Source organism: Stegostoma tigrinum, chromosome 37, assembly GCF_030684315.1.
Source record: "Stegostoma tigrinum isolate sSteTig4 chromosome 37, sSteTig4.hap1, whole genome shotgun sequence".
Lineage (NCBI taxonomy): Eukaryota > Metazoa > Chordata > Chondrichthyes > Orectolobiformes > Stegostomatidae > Stegostoma > Stegostoma tigrinum.
In genome coordinates, this window is record NC_081390.1 from 20,569,993 (window position 1) to 20,585,489 (window position 15,497).

General features: G+C 44.9%; 1 protein-coding gene across 10 annotated transcripts in view; it reads left to right on the forward strand.

Moving 5' to 3' along the window:
• LOC125467477 (PH and SEC7 domain-containing protein 1-like) overlaps positions 1–15,497 on the forward strand; it is a 193,198-nt gene that overhangs the window by 62,524 nt on the left and 115,177 nt on the right. For all 10 annotated transcript variants that reach the window (XM_048563337.2, XM_059640393.1, XM_048563335.2 and 7 more), the window contains 2 exons: positions 11,728–11,839; positions 13,211–13,709. In XM_048563337.2, the coding sequence (XP_048419294.2) occupies positions 11,728–11,839; positions 13,211–13,709 (611 nt within the window). The remainder of the gene's footprint in view (positions 1–11,727; positions 11,840–13,210; positions 13,710–15,497) is intronic.

Sequence of the window (15,497 nt, forward strand, 5' to 3'; positions counted from 1 at the left end):
TCCTGCTGGTTGTAAGTCAAAATGGAAGGAGTAATGATGACCTAGTTTTTTCTGAACCACCAGGGATTTGATGTGGAGAGTTGGCCAACTTAGTGTGTTAACACTGACTTTAAAATGTGTATTTTGTCCCTTTTTAATGGAGAGAGCGGCCTTGGAGCTATATTTTAAAGTTGAAACAATAGAAGCAGCCTGAATGTTTAGGATCAAGCTCCCATAGAACCAGGATTTTTAGTTTAGCTTTTGGTAGCAGTTGTAAGTATGAAAGCTGCCATGTCTCTGTGTGTGTCTCTCTCTCTTGCTGTCTCACTCACTCGTGTGTGCTCTCACTCGCTTTCTGTTACAGCTAAAAGCTGAGGTTCTCTTCCTGCTGCTAGAATTGATTGTGAGTCAATCTATTTGACTGAATTTGGCTTTGCCAAGGGTGTGCTTGAGATATTACTATATTGGAATAATTAATGAATGGTTTATTATTCTATTATGTTCCGGTAGTGTTAAATTTTCCAATCCTTCCTTTTTGTTTTTTAACCATGGTGTATGATTAAAGTGTGTTTTGCTTCAAAACTAGTAGTTTTGAATTGCACCTGGATTGCAATGCCTCACGCTTGCCTTTGAAATTCAAAAAAGTTAGGGTCTAGGCTATCTCCTTGATGTGTATTGATGGGATTTGGTCTGGTGCATAACATTGGTTAGTGAAGGTGTGTTGATGGGTGATGTAGGAATGAGCTGACATGAAGCTAACATGGTAACATGGGCTTTCTCAAGGTTGGAGATTAAGCTACAGAGTTGGATGGGCTTGGTTGGAGATTGAGCCCATTCACTGCAACCAGTTAACAGGCAACAGAACCAGAAGGTGGTTTGGGTTTCACTCAATGAGTTGTTGCAATTAGGAATGTGCTGGGTGAAGTGCTGATGGAAGCAGATTCGACAACAGTTTTCAAATTGGGAGAGAAAGTCTACGATACTGGGCTGAAAGGAGAACAGTGAGGTTTAGTTTGTTTAATGGGTACTGCATTAGGGGAGGCCATTTGACCTGTCATGTCTGTACAACCCCCCCCCCCCCCGCCGCAAGAGAAACTCCCTCCTGCTGCCACTCGCTCACATTTTTCCCTTAGCATTTGTCCTCTTCAGATAATCTAATTTTTTAAAAACTTTATTCTTTCACAGGACATGGGCATTGCTGACAGGGCCAGCATTTGTGCCTGTCCCTAGTTGCCCTTTGACAAGGTGGTGGTGAGCTGCCTTCTTGAATCAATGCAGTCCATATGCCGTAGATGGACCCACAATACCTTTAGGGAAGGAATTCCAGGAATTTTACCCAATAACGCTTGAGGAACAGGATAGTGACTACTTGGAGGGGAACTTGCAGGGGGTGGTGTTCCATGTATCTGCTGCCTTTGTCCTCCTCGATGGTAGTGGCCATGGGTTTGGAAGGTGCTGCTTGAGTATCTTTGAATTTCTGCAGTGCCTCTTGTAAAGAGTACGCACTGCTGCAACTGTGCTTCAGCATTGGAGGGGAAGCTGTCCTGGATGGTGACCAGCTTCTTGTGTTGTTGGGGCTGCATTCATCCAGGCAAGTGGGGAATGTTCCATCACATTTCTGACTTGCGCCTTGTAGATGGTGGACAGGGTTTGGGGAGTCAGAAGGTGAGCTACTCACTCAGCATAACTAACTGCTGACCCAATTCTCTAGTGAAAAATTTGACAGCTGTTTCAAAGACAGCCCAAGATGGACCCACTGTCTGCCTTCTGTGGTGTAGAATTTTGTGACATGAGAGTTGTTGATGCCCACAGCTGGAGGAATAGAAACAGTAGACCAGTAGGAAAATTAGTTTAATTCGGTTTCATCAGTTCCTGGCGTAATAACATTTCTTATGCATTAATAAGTGCTGGCTGGAAAACGTGGAGATCTTGATGAGGAGGGACATCTATTGAAAGAAGTGTTCAGTGTGTGAGCGTTATGAAAAAGTTGCAGGGTGTTTTGTACAATGGGCAAGCAATCCTCCCTCAGTCTCGATCCCTAATAGCAATCTATCTGTCATTTACCTCAGTACAGTTTGCAGCACCTTGCTGAAGGCTAGTAATTGGAGTGTGAGGTGCCGTAGTATCATGCTTTTTTTTTTTGACAAGCATGTTGCAGCCTGGAGCTTTGGACAATGATCATGGTGACTCCAACGTTCTTTCCTGTCTGCTGTTGGTGTGCTTTGAAAAAATTTTCAAACAGCTAATGAACCTGTTTGGCTGCATTATGAAGGCATCTTCCTTGGACATCTAGTCCTGGAGTGAGACTTGCACCCAGAGTTTCAGACCCAGATGTAGTATACTCACCGCTGCAGGAACCCTCCACCATCTAGCTGTGTTGGATACTGTTTCCTTATTTCCAAACCTCCTCCTGATATTCCCTTCTCTCCAATGAACACGTGATTGTCTAACAATCTGATATTAAATGCCGATAAGAACAAGGAGCAGGAATAGGTCATTCAGCCCCTTGAGCCTTCTCCACCGTTTAGTCAGGTAATGACTGACCTTATTGTAAGCTCAAATACACATTCTCACCCAGTCATGGCAACCTTTCACTGCCTTGCTTTCCTACAGTCAACTCTGCCTTAAAAATATTCCAAGATTCTGCATCGACCCTGTCTCTCAACTCTCTGAGAGAAGGCTTCACTTGTGCATTTTAAATGTGCACTCCTTATTTTTAATTAATAATCCCTTGTTCTAGCTTTTTCCATAAGAGGAAACTTCCTTTCCACATCTGCTGTCAAGGTCCCGCCCCCTCAGGATCTTAGTATTTAAATCAAGTCACATCTTAATCTTTTACTTTTCCCTCACAATAGAGATAACATTTCTATTAATTACTTGCTGCATTTGCACACTAACCATTTGTGAGTTGTGCACTAGGATACCCAGATTCCTCTACATCTCGGAGCTCTGCAATCTCTTGTCAGAATATTGCCTAAACGGTGTATTCTGTATATTCTTCAAATTTGCTATTTACCTAAATTGTGTTTCATTTACCACTTAACCCATTTATCTTTTCTTGGAGCCTTCTTCTGTCTCCTTCAAAGCTTACTCTCCTCCGTACCCTTGTGTCGTCAGCAAATTTGGCAAGCATACTTTCCGCTCCTTTGTCCAAGTCATTTATAAATTGTAAACAGTTGACCTCCGCACAGTTCCCCTTTCATTACATCTTGCCAACCTGAAGAAGATCCATTGTTGCCTACTCTCTGCTTCCCGTTAGCCATTAATCTTCTATCGATACCAACATGTTACTTGACACCAGGGGTTTTTATGTTCTGCAATAACCTTTTGTTGCGGCACCTTATCAAATGTTTTGTAGAAATATGTTAGTTCTTCCTATATTATTTTCAAGTCTGGAGCTGCATATCTGTGGTTACATTAGCTGAAGGCCATTGTTTCATCTTTGTGTGTTGTTGGTGAATATTTCAGGTTGCCCAAGATGAGCTCTGTATTTTAAGAGGGAAAATTGCTCCTGCCATCTATTCTTTTTAAAATCTAATGGGAATTGGGTTTCAAACTGCATGAAAAGATTTCTTTAACAACCAAGAGGTTCATTCATAGTACAAGTAATTTAACCACGTCTGCAGCATTGTGATGTATCAGCCAGTTATACAATGCTTGTACTTTCACTGCCTTGTTAGAGCTCTGAAGTGAAATTGGGTGTATACTTGAGGTGGGATAATTTGATGTACAGAGGAGTTGTATTGGCCTGGACACTGACCACTCCCTGATGTTTGCATGTGCTGATTTCGTGCTGCTTCTCTGTCAAGCAATCCATTCAGTCACATTCTGATTTTTATTTAAAATTGAATTTGATTTATTGTAGTCACATATACCTAGGGACAGTGAGAAGCTTTGTCTAGCGAGCAGCATAAATGCACATCACAACAAACAAGGACATACAGATCGTAAGTTGCTTTAACCCTCTTTTATAGAGTATTGAGACCAGAGCTGTTCATTGTACTCCTGAATGCAATCTGATTCAGTAGGTTTGAACAAACAGAGAATGCTGGAGGAATTGAGCAGATCTGGTAGCAACAGTGGAGAGAGAAAGAGAGTTAATGTTTCAAGTCTGGTATGACTTCTTCCGTATTGAAGAAAATATTTTCCAACACCTTTTCAGTTCTGAAGAAGAACCATAGAATCTTACAGCATGGAAACAGACCCTTTGGCCCCACCAGTCCATGCCGATCATGTTCCCAAACTAAACTAGTCCCACATGCTAGCATTTGGCTTGTATCCCTTCAAATCCTTCCCATTCATGGACTTATTCAAATATCTTTCAAACATTGCAACTGTACCTTTTCATCTGCCACTTCCTCCTGGCGGCTCATTGCAAACACCAACCACTTTGAGTGTTTTTTAAAAAAAAAAGTTGCTCCTCATGTCCCTTTCTGATCGTTCTCCTCTCACCTTTAAAAATGAGACCTGCTTCTTTCTGCAGATATTGCCAGACCTGCTGAGTTAATTTAGCATTTTGTTTCAGATTTCCATCATCCATCATGCTTGGCTGTTTTCATTTACTTTTAAAACTGATTTACTTGGGTCTCTCAATCCTGAAACATGATTGCAGTTGGAAAGCAGCAGTGCAGGCGACCTATTGGGTTCAGTCTCTCTTAAACTGTTCGATAAGGCTCTGTCTACCTTCAGACTGAGCCTACAAGAGAGCAGATGGTGAGTGAGCACAGGAGTGTGTGATGCTGATGCCACTGTTGGCAATCCCAGTGCATTAGGACACCAGACCCGCAGAGGTGGCCAGGCTATTAAGCTGGCACTAGTCCAGTGGATTAGCTGTAATTGAGGGACAAGTCTGAGCATTGATTGGTACTTGTGTAACTCATTTATTAGGCTATTATTGAGACTGTCAGAAGTCACGCAACGCTAGGTTATAGTCCAAAAGGTTTATTTGAAATCCCAGTGAGGTCAATGCACCTGACAAAGGGGCAGCATTCCAAAAGCTTACAATTTCAAATAAACTTGACTATAACCTCCTGTCGTGTGACTTCTGACTTTATCCACCTCTGTCCAAAACCAGTATCTCCATCTCATTATTGAGACGGAACTGAATAGGCAGCATTTGTTTGTTGTGTGTAATGAGTACTCGCAGGCAAACAGTAGCTGTTCTCACCTGAAAGATAGAGAGCAGCATCGAGACAGGTTCTTGCTATGAATTGTTAGTGTGGCTGCTGTTGCTCTCTGCTCATTGCTTAATGCAGGAAAATGCATTGGGATGTCCAGTTGGCACGTTGGACATGCACTGTTGAGGGCAACTGATCCAATAAATGCATCATGTTTATTGGCCTCGGAACACTCTTGAGACGATGAGCGACAATTGAACGCATTTAGTTGCAGGGAACAGCCAGCCAATTCAAAATGTTTCCTTTCTCTGTCCTTTACCATTTTAATCAATTCTCCTGAGATCTGTCTCTAAAGTTGTACCTCCAGAGAGGGAAAGTTTAACAATTCAGATACACCTTTCACATTGCAGGCAGAAACCTACGATTCGAAGAGTTCAAATTTGATAATGCCAGAAGAATCACGAAACCATGACACTGGAACGGGGTGACAAGATAAAGAAAGAATTTGGAGTCTGTAAAGAACATGTCTTTCTATTTTTGTGCCTTTTCAGAATTGTGTACCAAAATGGGAAAGAATTGGTTTTAAAAACCATGTTTTGCCAGGATTGTATGCTCTGAAAAGCAAATTTCCTGATACTCATGGCAGGTATTGTTTAAATAGCTTCTTGAACAAGAAGTAATTGAAGTTTAGACTGCAGACAATTTGGAGCTGAAGGATTCTGTATCCAGATAAAACTTTGATTTATAACATGAAGTGGATTGGTCTCTGGACTGGTGACTATTCATCAATGATGAGGGCCTTCTGCCGGTCAGCAACTGTGTGACTCTTTGCTGTTGAGCACGTTGATTCGGCCACTTGTGGTGTATTGCGTGTGATTCTGGCATCCCTGCTAAAGGAAGGATGTTGTGAAACGTGCAAGGTTTCAGAAAAGATTGACAAGGATGTTGCTGGGGTTGGAGGTCTGAGTTATAGGGAGAGGCTGAATAGGATGGGAGTGTCTTCCCAGGAATGTCGGAGGCTGAGGTTTATAGAACTTTTATAGAGGTTTGTAAAATCATGAGGAGCATGGATAGGATAAATAGACAAGGTCTTTTTCCCCTCGGGTGGGGGACCCAAACTAGGGGTCATAGCTTTGAGGTGAGAGGGGAAAGATGTTAAAAGGGACCTGAAAGGCAACTTTTTCCACACAGTGGGTGATGCATGTATGGAACGATCTGCCAGAGGAAGTGGTGGAGGCTGGTACGATTACAACATTTAAAAGGCATCTGGATGGGTAAATGATTGGGAAGATTTAGGGGGAAATAGGTGAAATGCTGGCAAATAGGATTAGATTAGGACAAGATATCTGGTCGGCATGGACGAATCAGACTGAAGAAACTGTTTCCATGCTGTACGCTCTAGGACTTTGTCTTTGTCTTTATCGCCTTGTTAGAACACTTTTTTATATGCGAAACAGCCATCCTGTGTCTCTTTGCAAACTCGTGGAAACATGGAGAGAAGGATGATGCAGGAAATAATGTTCTGACCTGCACAAAAATCATAGCTGAGTTTGTAAGAGGAAGAGAGAGTTTTAATTTGTAGTGTTATCAGCTGATGGTTTATGGCTGTTTTACTCATTCCTGGAGTTTAATTACTTGTTCTTGTTTAGTCAAGAAACCTGGTCCATGCTTTCTGTCAGCCTGAGTCTGATTTTGCAAATGATTTCCCACCCCTCTCCATGCTGTGATTTGAACTCTGCGTAGAGCTGGATGAACACAGCAGGCCGAGCAGGAAAGTTGACGTTTCGGGCCTAGACTCTTCACCAGAAATGGGGGAGGGGAAGGGGGTTCTGAAATAAATAGGGAGAGAGGAGGAGGCAGATAGATGGATAGAGGAGAGGATAGGTGGAGAGGAGACAGACAGGTCAAAGAGGTGGGTATGGAGCCAGTAAAGGTGAGTGTAGGTGGGGAGGTAGCGAGGGGATAGGTCAGTCCAGGGAGGATGGACAAGTCAAGGAGGTGGGATGAGGTTAGTGGGTAAGAGAAGGGAGTGGGGCTTGAGGTGGTGGTGGTGGGGCGGGGGGGGGGTGGGGGGGGGGCAGGGGAGGAGGAGACAAGTGACAGAAAGGGATAGGGAGGCGGGGATGAGCTGGGATGGTTTCTGGATGCAGTAGGGGGAAGGGGAGATTTTGAAGCTTGTGAAGCCCACGTTGATACCACTGGCCTGCAGAGTTCCCTAGCAGAATGAGTTGCTGTTCCTGCAATCTTGGGGTAGCATCGCTGTGGCACTGCAGGAGGCCCAGGGTGGCCATGTCATCTGAGGAATGGGAGGGGGAGTTGAAATGGTTTGTGACTGGGAGGTGCAGTTGTTTAGTGCAAACTGTGTGTGTGTGTGTTCTGCAAAGTGGCCCTCAAGCCTCCACTTGGTTTCCCTGATGTAGAGGAGGCCACAACGGGAACAGCAGATGCAGTATACCACATTGGTAGATGTGCAGATGAACATCTGCTTGATGTGGAAGGTCTTCTTGGGGCCTGGGATGGGGGTGAGGGAGGAGGTGTGGGGGCAGGTGTAGCATGTCCTGCAGTTGCAGGGAAAAGTTCTGGGTGTGGTGGGGCTGGAGGGGAGTGTGGAGCAGACAAGGGAGTCCCTGAGAGTGTGGTCCCTGCAGAAAGCCGATAAGGGTGGGGAGGGAAATATGTCTTTGGTGGTGGGCTCGGATTGCATTGGATCCAGAGGCTAGTGGGGTGGTATGTGTGGACACAAGGGATTCTGTTTTGGTTGTTATTGTGGGGAGGGGGTGTGCGGGATGATTTAAGGGAAACACGGTTGAGGGCATTCTCGACCACTGAAGTGGGGGAGGGAAGCTGCGGTCCTTGAAAAATGAGGACATCTGAGATGTACGGGAGTGGAATGCCTCATCCTGAGGGCAGAGACGAAGGAGTTGGGAATAGGGGATGGCATTTTTTTTTCAGGAAGTGGGTGGGAGGAGGTGTATTCTTGGTAGTTGTGGGAGACGGTGGGCTTGAAACGGACATCGGTTTCTAGGTGGGTTCTAGAGATGGAGACAGAGGTATTGGAGGTGGAAGGTTGGGGTGGAAGGTGTTGAAGTGGATGAACCATGGGAACCCCCGTGGGCCCAAGCTATGCCTGCCTCTTCATAGGTTACTGGGAACAGTCCCTGTTCCGTAGCTACACTGGCCCTAAACCCATGTCTTCCTCCATTACATTGACTGTATCAGTGCCGCCTTGTGCTCCCAAGAGGAGCTCGAACAGTTCATCCACTTCACCGTTTTTCAAGGACTGCAATATCTCTGCCGCCCCTCAGTGATCGAGAACACCCTCCACCGTGTCTCCCCCATTTTCCGCAACCCATCTCTCTCAACCCCTCCCTGCAATAACAACCAAAACAGAATCCCTCTTGTCTTCACATACCACCCCACCAACCTCCAGATCCAACGCATCATCCTCCGGCACTTCTGCCATCTGCAATCCAGCCCCACCACTAAAGACATTTTTCCCTCCCCACCCTTATCCGCTTTCTGGAGCGACCACTCTCTCCGGGACTCCCTTGTCTGCTCCACGCTCCCGTCCAGCCCCACCACACCCGGCACTTTTCCCTGCAACCGCAGGAAGTGCTACACTGCCCCTACACCTTTCTCCAACCCCTGTCCACCCCCCCCCCCCCACACTCCCATCCCAGGCCCTAAGAAGACTTTCCACATGAAGCAGATGTTCACCTGCTCATCTGCTAATGTGGTATACTACATCCGCTGTACCTGCTGTGGCCTCCTCTAGGTTGGGGAAACCAAGCAGAGGCTTGGGGACCACTTTGCAGAACACCTACGCTGGGTTCATACTAAACAACTGCACCTCCCAGTCGTGAAGCATTTCAACTCCCCCTCCCGTTCCTCAGATTACACGCCCATCCTGGGCCTCCTGCAGTGCCACAACAATGACACCTGAAGATTGCAGGAACGACAACTCATATTCCTCTTGGGTACCCTGCAGCCCCATGGTATCAATGTAGATTTCACAAGCTTCAAAATCTTCCCTCCCCCACCACATCCCAAAACCAGCCCAGCTTGTCCCCGCCTCCGTAACCTGTCCTTCCTTCCCACCTATGCCCCCCTCCCATCCCCATTTTCTACCTACTAAGCTCATCCTGCTCCCTTGACCTGTCCATCCTCCCTGGACTGATCTAGCTCCTCCCTACCTCCCCACCTACATTCACCTCTACTGGCTCCATACGTACCACTTTGATCTGCCTGTCTCCCCTTCACCTATTCTCTCTATCCATCTTCTATTTGCCTCCCTGCTCTCTCCCTATTTATTTCAGAACCCCCTTCCCCCTCCCCCATTTCTGGTGAAGGGTCTAGGCCCGAAATGTCAGCCTGCCTACTCCTCTGATGCTGCTTGGCCTGCTGTGTTCATCCAGCTGTATACTTTATTAATCTCAGATTCTCCAGCATCTGCGGTTCTTGCTATCCCCAGAACACTAGCCTGGGATTCTTAATTGCTAGTATAGTGATATTACCATTACCGCTGCCGCACTGCCTGCTCAAACATATTAACAAGCCGATTGTGTATTGCCAAATACACCATTTTATCACAGTGATGGAGTGGGGAAGGCTGCCTGGAAATTCCTGTCAAATTTCTCTGCTCTTGCAGAACTGTCATCACCTCGCGCTCTCTCTCTCGCTCACACCACTAGCAAAGTATAATGTGAAAATTCTGATTATTGGAGTGTTAGTGTCGGAGCTCCCTAAACATCCCGGCTAAAGACGATTTCGAAGTATAGTTTCTTAACGTCAGACCTACGCCATTCGGCCCACAAGTTGCAGGATTCCACAAAATGCAATAAGATCGTTAGCAAATAATGGGAGAAATGTCACATTTTCATCGTTTGTGTTTCTCAAACAACAAACCTGGTTGCTGAATGGAAGGCTTGCAATAAGATGTCAGTGATCTAATTTATTGTGAATCTCTGATATATTTGATGACACAATATTCATCCCTGATATTTGTAGAGTTTGCAAACACTGCTCAGGATTGTTTTCAAAACACAAAAACATTCATCGACAGGCTTTCTTTGAGCTGTGCTGTAAGTTTAGTTAATTGGATTTCTGTGTACAGGAGGTTGCTGGTTATGTATGGCTTTTGATCATCTTAGACACCCCTCAAAATCATCGCTTTCAATGGTTTCAATTCTAAAACTTTGCCAAATCCTGTCCAGCTGAAATGAGTGTTTACAATTCAAGATGCCACATTTTAACTTGCCAGTGGATCTGTTGAATTCACTTTCACAATCAGTGGTAATAAAACAAAAAAATTCATAAAGCAAAGCAGAGATGACAGAGATCACACACACAACAGAAAATGCTAGAGAAATTCAGCAGATCTGGCAACATCTGGAGAGAGAAAGCAGAGTTAACATTTTGAGACCAGTGACCTGGACTGCTGTTCTGACGAAGGGTCACTGGTCTCAAAATCATAGCTCTGCTTTCTCTGCACAGATGTTGCCGGATCTGCTGTTTCTCCAGTACTCCTTTTTGTTGTCATGTGTTTCACAATTTGTTAGGGCTTTTTGACTTTACGTGGGGAGGTTATTGAGGGTTATTTCAGCTCCCTGTGTAGGTTTGCAGATGGCATTTCTGCTGAACATATGCTTATAGCAGTGGAGTAGGGAAAGCCTGTAGGATAAGTGGGAAAAAGTACTGGCTTGGGTCAAAAGTTGTCTGAGTGACAAGAAACAGAGCAGTGGTGAGTGGTTTATTTTTGCACAGAAGGTGGCATTCATCAGGGTCAATCACTGCGTTGCTTGAAATAACCAAATGAGTTAGACCTGATGCCCAGGGAACATCTTGAAAGTTTGTAGATGGCAGAACGCTTGATTATTTTGATCTGTGAAGGGGATAGTGATAAACATCAAGTGGGCAGACGAGTGGCAGGTGAAGTTTAATACAGAGGACTGTAAAGTGATTCACTTTGGGAGTAATGACGGCAGAAAGATTTTGGAAAAAATAATAGTTCTGAAAGGGGTGCAGTAGCTAGATATCAAGGAGTTATTATGCACAGATAATTGAAACTGCCAGTGTAGGTTGGGAAAGGAGGCATATAAGCTTTACAATCAGGGGCACAGAATATGAAAACACAGAAGTTGTGATGAATGTTATAAAACGCTGCAACATGTGCCTAATTCCAGGCACTTCACTTTAGACAGATAGGATGCGGAAAAAATCCCATGCCACGTCATCTGCTCTTGTGACTGGACTTCAGTGTTCTTTGTGTTCCCTTGGGAGTTTTTAAAAATCATGTTAAAGATTCTAGGAAAATGCAAGAAGCTGTTGTTGAAAATGAAAATTGAAACCGCAGTGTCCTGCTGTATTCTTTGGCTGACGGTACAAATCCACTGTATGGAGTCAGTTTTCCAGCTTCTCACAATGGGCCAGACACAATAAGCTGAGCTGAGAGGTCACTTGTATTAATTCGGTTTCAGGAGGAAATACAGATTTCCGCAGTTAACCCCAGGGCCCACTGACTACCTGTCAAACTTCGAGAAATCTCAAAAAGCAGCAATCAGCTCTCAGTTCTCAACCAGCATGTTGGATCTCGGAGATGAACACTAAGCTCTTTAATCATTTTATCTTGAAGGCTGAGCCTTGCATGCTGGTTGGGGAACATTCTGAACGTGCACAGCGGATTGCAAAAGCCAGGCGGGAATTCTTTTACGGAACATCAGAGCCACAGATCCCTGAGGATAAAGGTAAACTGCAAAATCTGTACTGGTGCATATGATATAGGCAGGCTAGCTGTAAAGGATCACATTGAAGTAAAGTGCGCTCAGGTGTATTGCTACGGTGATGTGTTAAGTGAGGAATAGTGTAGATGGATGAGACCTCCTGCAGGGCGGGGGGAGAGCAGGGAGGTGAAGGGAAGAGAGAAAAAAACAGTAAAACTGGTAATTTAGACATTGGTCTCATCTCGTTTGTTTCCACTCAAGTCCAATTTGACCAATATGCTCATTTTAATGTATGATTTTTTTATTTGAACTGATTATTTTTCCCCCTCTGGAGTACGGTATACAGTCATAGAGAAGTACAGCATGGAGACAGGCCCTTAGGTCCAATTTGTCTACGCAGACCCGATGTCCCAAATTAATCTAGTCCCATTTGCCAGCTTTTGGCTCATATCCCTCTAAGCCCTTCCTATTCATCTACCCATCCAGATTCCTTTTTTAAATGTTATAATTGTACCTGCCTCCACCACTTCCTCTGGCAGCTAACTCCACTTCCGTCAGCTCATTTCATTCTGCGTAGAAAAAGTTGCCCCTTGTTCCCTTTTTATATCTACTTCTTTCTTCTCTTCCTCCCCGCACCCCCCCCCCCCCCCCCCCCATGCCCCTCTAGTTTTGCCCTCCACCTTAGGGAGAAGACCTTGTCTATTCACCCTATCCGTGTCCCTCATGATTTTATAATCCTCTGTAAGGTCACCCATCAGCCTCAAACACTGCAGGAAAAATAGTCCCAGCCCATTCAGTCTCTCCCTGTAGCTCAAACACTCTGACCCTGGCAACATCCTTGTAAATCTCTCCTGCACTCTTTTTCAAGTTTCACACCATTTTCCCTGTGCGTGTGAAGCATAAATGCTAGCACAGATTAAGTTGTGCTCATTCACGGGATGAGGGCATCACTGGCTAGAATGTTTATGGCCCATCCCTAATTGCCCAGAGGGCTGTTAAGAGTCAACCATGTTGCTGTGGGTCTGGAGTCACATGTAGGCCAGACCAGGTAAGGATGGCAGATTTCTCTCCCGAAAGGGCATTAGTGGGCAGTATGGCCTGCTTTAGTACTGTATCTATCTTTTGTGTAATGGAAGGGTTTGTAGGTTGCTGCACAAACATTCCTTCCGTGGCTACGGCCACGTGTGTGAGTGGTTAGTTGCCTGACTTGCACTCGTCTGTGTGTGTCCTAGTACAAGTGTTGGAGTGTTCCAATATTATCCACTTTGGCAGTGTATCCTGTACAATGTGAAATGGGTGTTATTTTGGGCTTGCGCGGTCACTGTAGAGCTACTTGCCTCCAACACTGAACTCGGCAGTGTTCAGCTCCTAACAATCTGTTGCCTGCTTTTGCAGGTGACTCTAAAATCCGGCAGGTGCCGGTGAATCCGGACAACACCATAACCAGGGAGACAGTGGAGACCAAATACCAGGGAGCCTTGGCCAATGGGTATCTCGAGGTACAACTGGGCTTGGTCAGTCAAGGCTCAGCCAAGGTAGTTAATGATCCGAGTGCACCTTTGTCAAATGGGACTTCCACGGATTCCAAAGCAAAAGACCACCCTCGAGCGATGAAGTACTCTGAGACGGATCTAGACGCTGTGCCCATCAGGCGTTACCAGGAGACCAACCTGGATGAAGTCATGGCAGATTACAATATAACCACTGCACACGAGTCTGACAGTCCTCACTACCCAAATTCGACAGTTGGTACTGTTAGGATAGACCCTCCCATTCCTTCAGGAAGCTTCAGGCAAGATGGGACCACTGGGAATCATGGGGAATGCAGAGAAGAGCAATCAAAAGCTGCTGAGGGTGATGTGTTCTCCGAAATGTCCTCTGCTGCTGAAGAGAGGTAATCCATTCTGAATGCATGACAGCCAGATCAGACTTGAAGCATCACCCTTACTTATCTTGTTCTGCACAGATGTTGCTAGACCTGCTGAGTTTCTCCAGCATTCTCTGTTTGTTTCTGCCAACAGCAGATGCTTCTGGAATTAGTGACTGGAATCACTCTGTACCATGAAACAAAAACAGAAATTGCTGGAGAAACACTGCAGGTCTGGCAGTATCTGTGGAGAGAAAGCAGAGTTCATGTTTCAAGTCCAGCGGCCCATTTTCCATGCAGCTTTGTATGGTGCCTGCTCTCGTCTCCAGCAGTAATAGTGTGTTACATGCATTGGTTAATGTTATTGCTAAGGACAGCCAAGTAGAAATTATTGATTAAGTAGCTTGAACACATATAAAGAGAGATTGACCGAGTCCAAGGCACAGTGGTAACATGCCTGACTCCATATTGTGTTCAAATCACATCAGACTCTCAGCACCTTGGATGTCCAGCTTTGGCGACAGCCAGAGTGGCCGGTTAGGCTTCACACCTCCTGCTCGGAGTCTGAAGGCTCCAGGTTCAAGTCCTAGTCTACGATTTAGTAACATGAGAACTAGGAGCCAGAATGGGCCATTCAAGCCTGTTCCATTTGATACGTTCCTGTGTTGTCATCTTGGCCTCAACTCCACTTTACTGCCTGCTTCCCATGATCCTTCAACCATTTACTTATTTTAAAAAAAAAAGTCTACCTTCTCCTTTTAAATGTATTCAGTGTCCCAGCATCCACCACGCTGTCTCTGTGGAGGGCTGAATTCCATAGAATCGTGACTCTGAGAAAAATAATTCCTCCTCATCTCTGTATTATATCTGCTACTCCTGATCCTAAAACTACGACCTCTCCTCCTTCTAGATTGCCCCCACAAGAGAGAACGTGCTCTCTACATCTACTTTGTCAATCCTCTTTAGCATCTTATTCACCACAATTAGATCTCCTCTCATCTGTCTGAACTACCGACGGTATAGGCCTAAACTGCTCAATCTCTCTCCGTAAGGCAAAGCCCTCCTGTTTGGAATGAGTCCTATTTCAGTGTCACGTGCAAATGTGGCTTTTGTACTTTCTAAAGCAGCTAAACAGCACTACTGGGAAATGCTCAGTTCTGAAGTTAATAATTATTAACAGTGAAAAAGCAAGGTCAGACAATCAAATAGTTCAGCTATCAGTGAGCTGTTCACTAGAACTATTATACATGAGCCTAGTTATTATTACACGGCTATGAGGTTGTAATGAGCAGGCTGATTCCTCCAAAAGTACATAAACTACATGCATTAAAAAGGCAAAAGCATACCATTGACTGTTTAGATATACTGTTCTATGGGACGTCAAATGTTAATTACCATACTGCAGAATGAACAGAGGAGCAGAAGGATTAGCTCCTGAAGCCTGTTTGCTGTTTAATAAAATCACGTTTGATCTGTAGCCCATATCCTTTAATACCTTTGCTTTACAAAGTTGTATCTATGTTGCTGTTAAAACTAACAGCTGAGCTAGAATCAACTGTCACTTTGTGGAGGGGATGTCCAAGCCACTGCCTGACCTGGTGGTATTATCATGAATCTATTAATCCAGGAACTCAGCTAATGTTCTGGGAACACAGGCTCAAATCCTGTAGTGGTTGGTGGTGGAATTTAAATTCAGTAAAAGAAATAAATTTGGGATTGAAAGTTTAATGATGACCATGAAACTATTGCTGATTGTTGTAAAAACCCATCTGGTTCACTAACCCCCTTTTAGGGAGGGAAATCTGCTATCCTTAC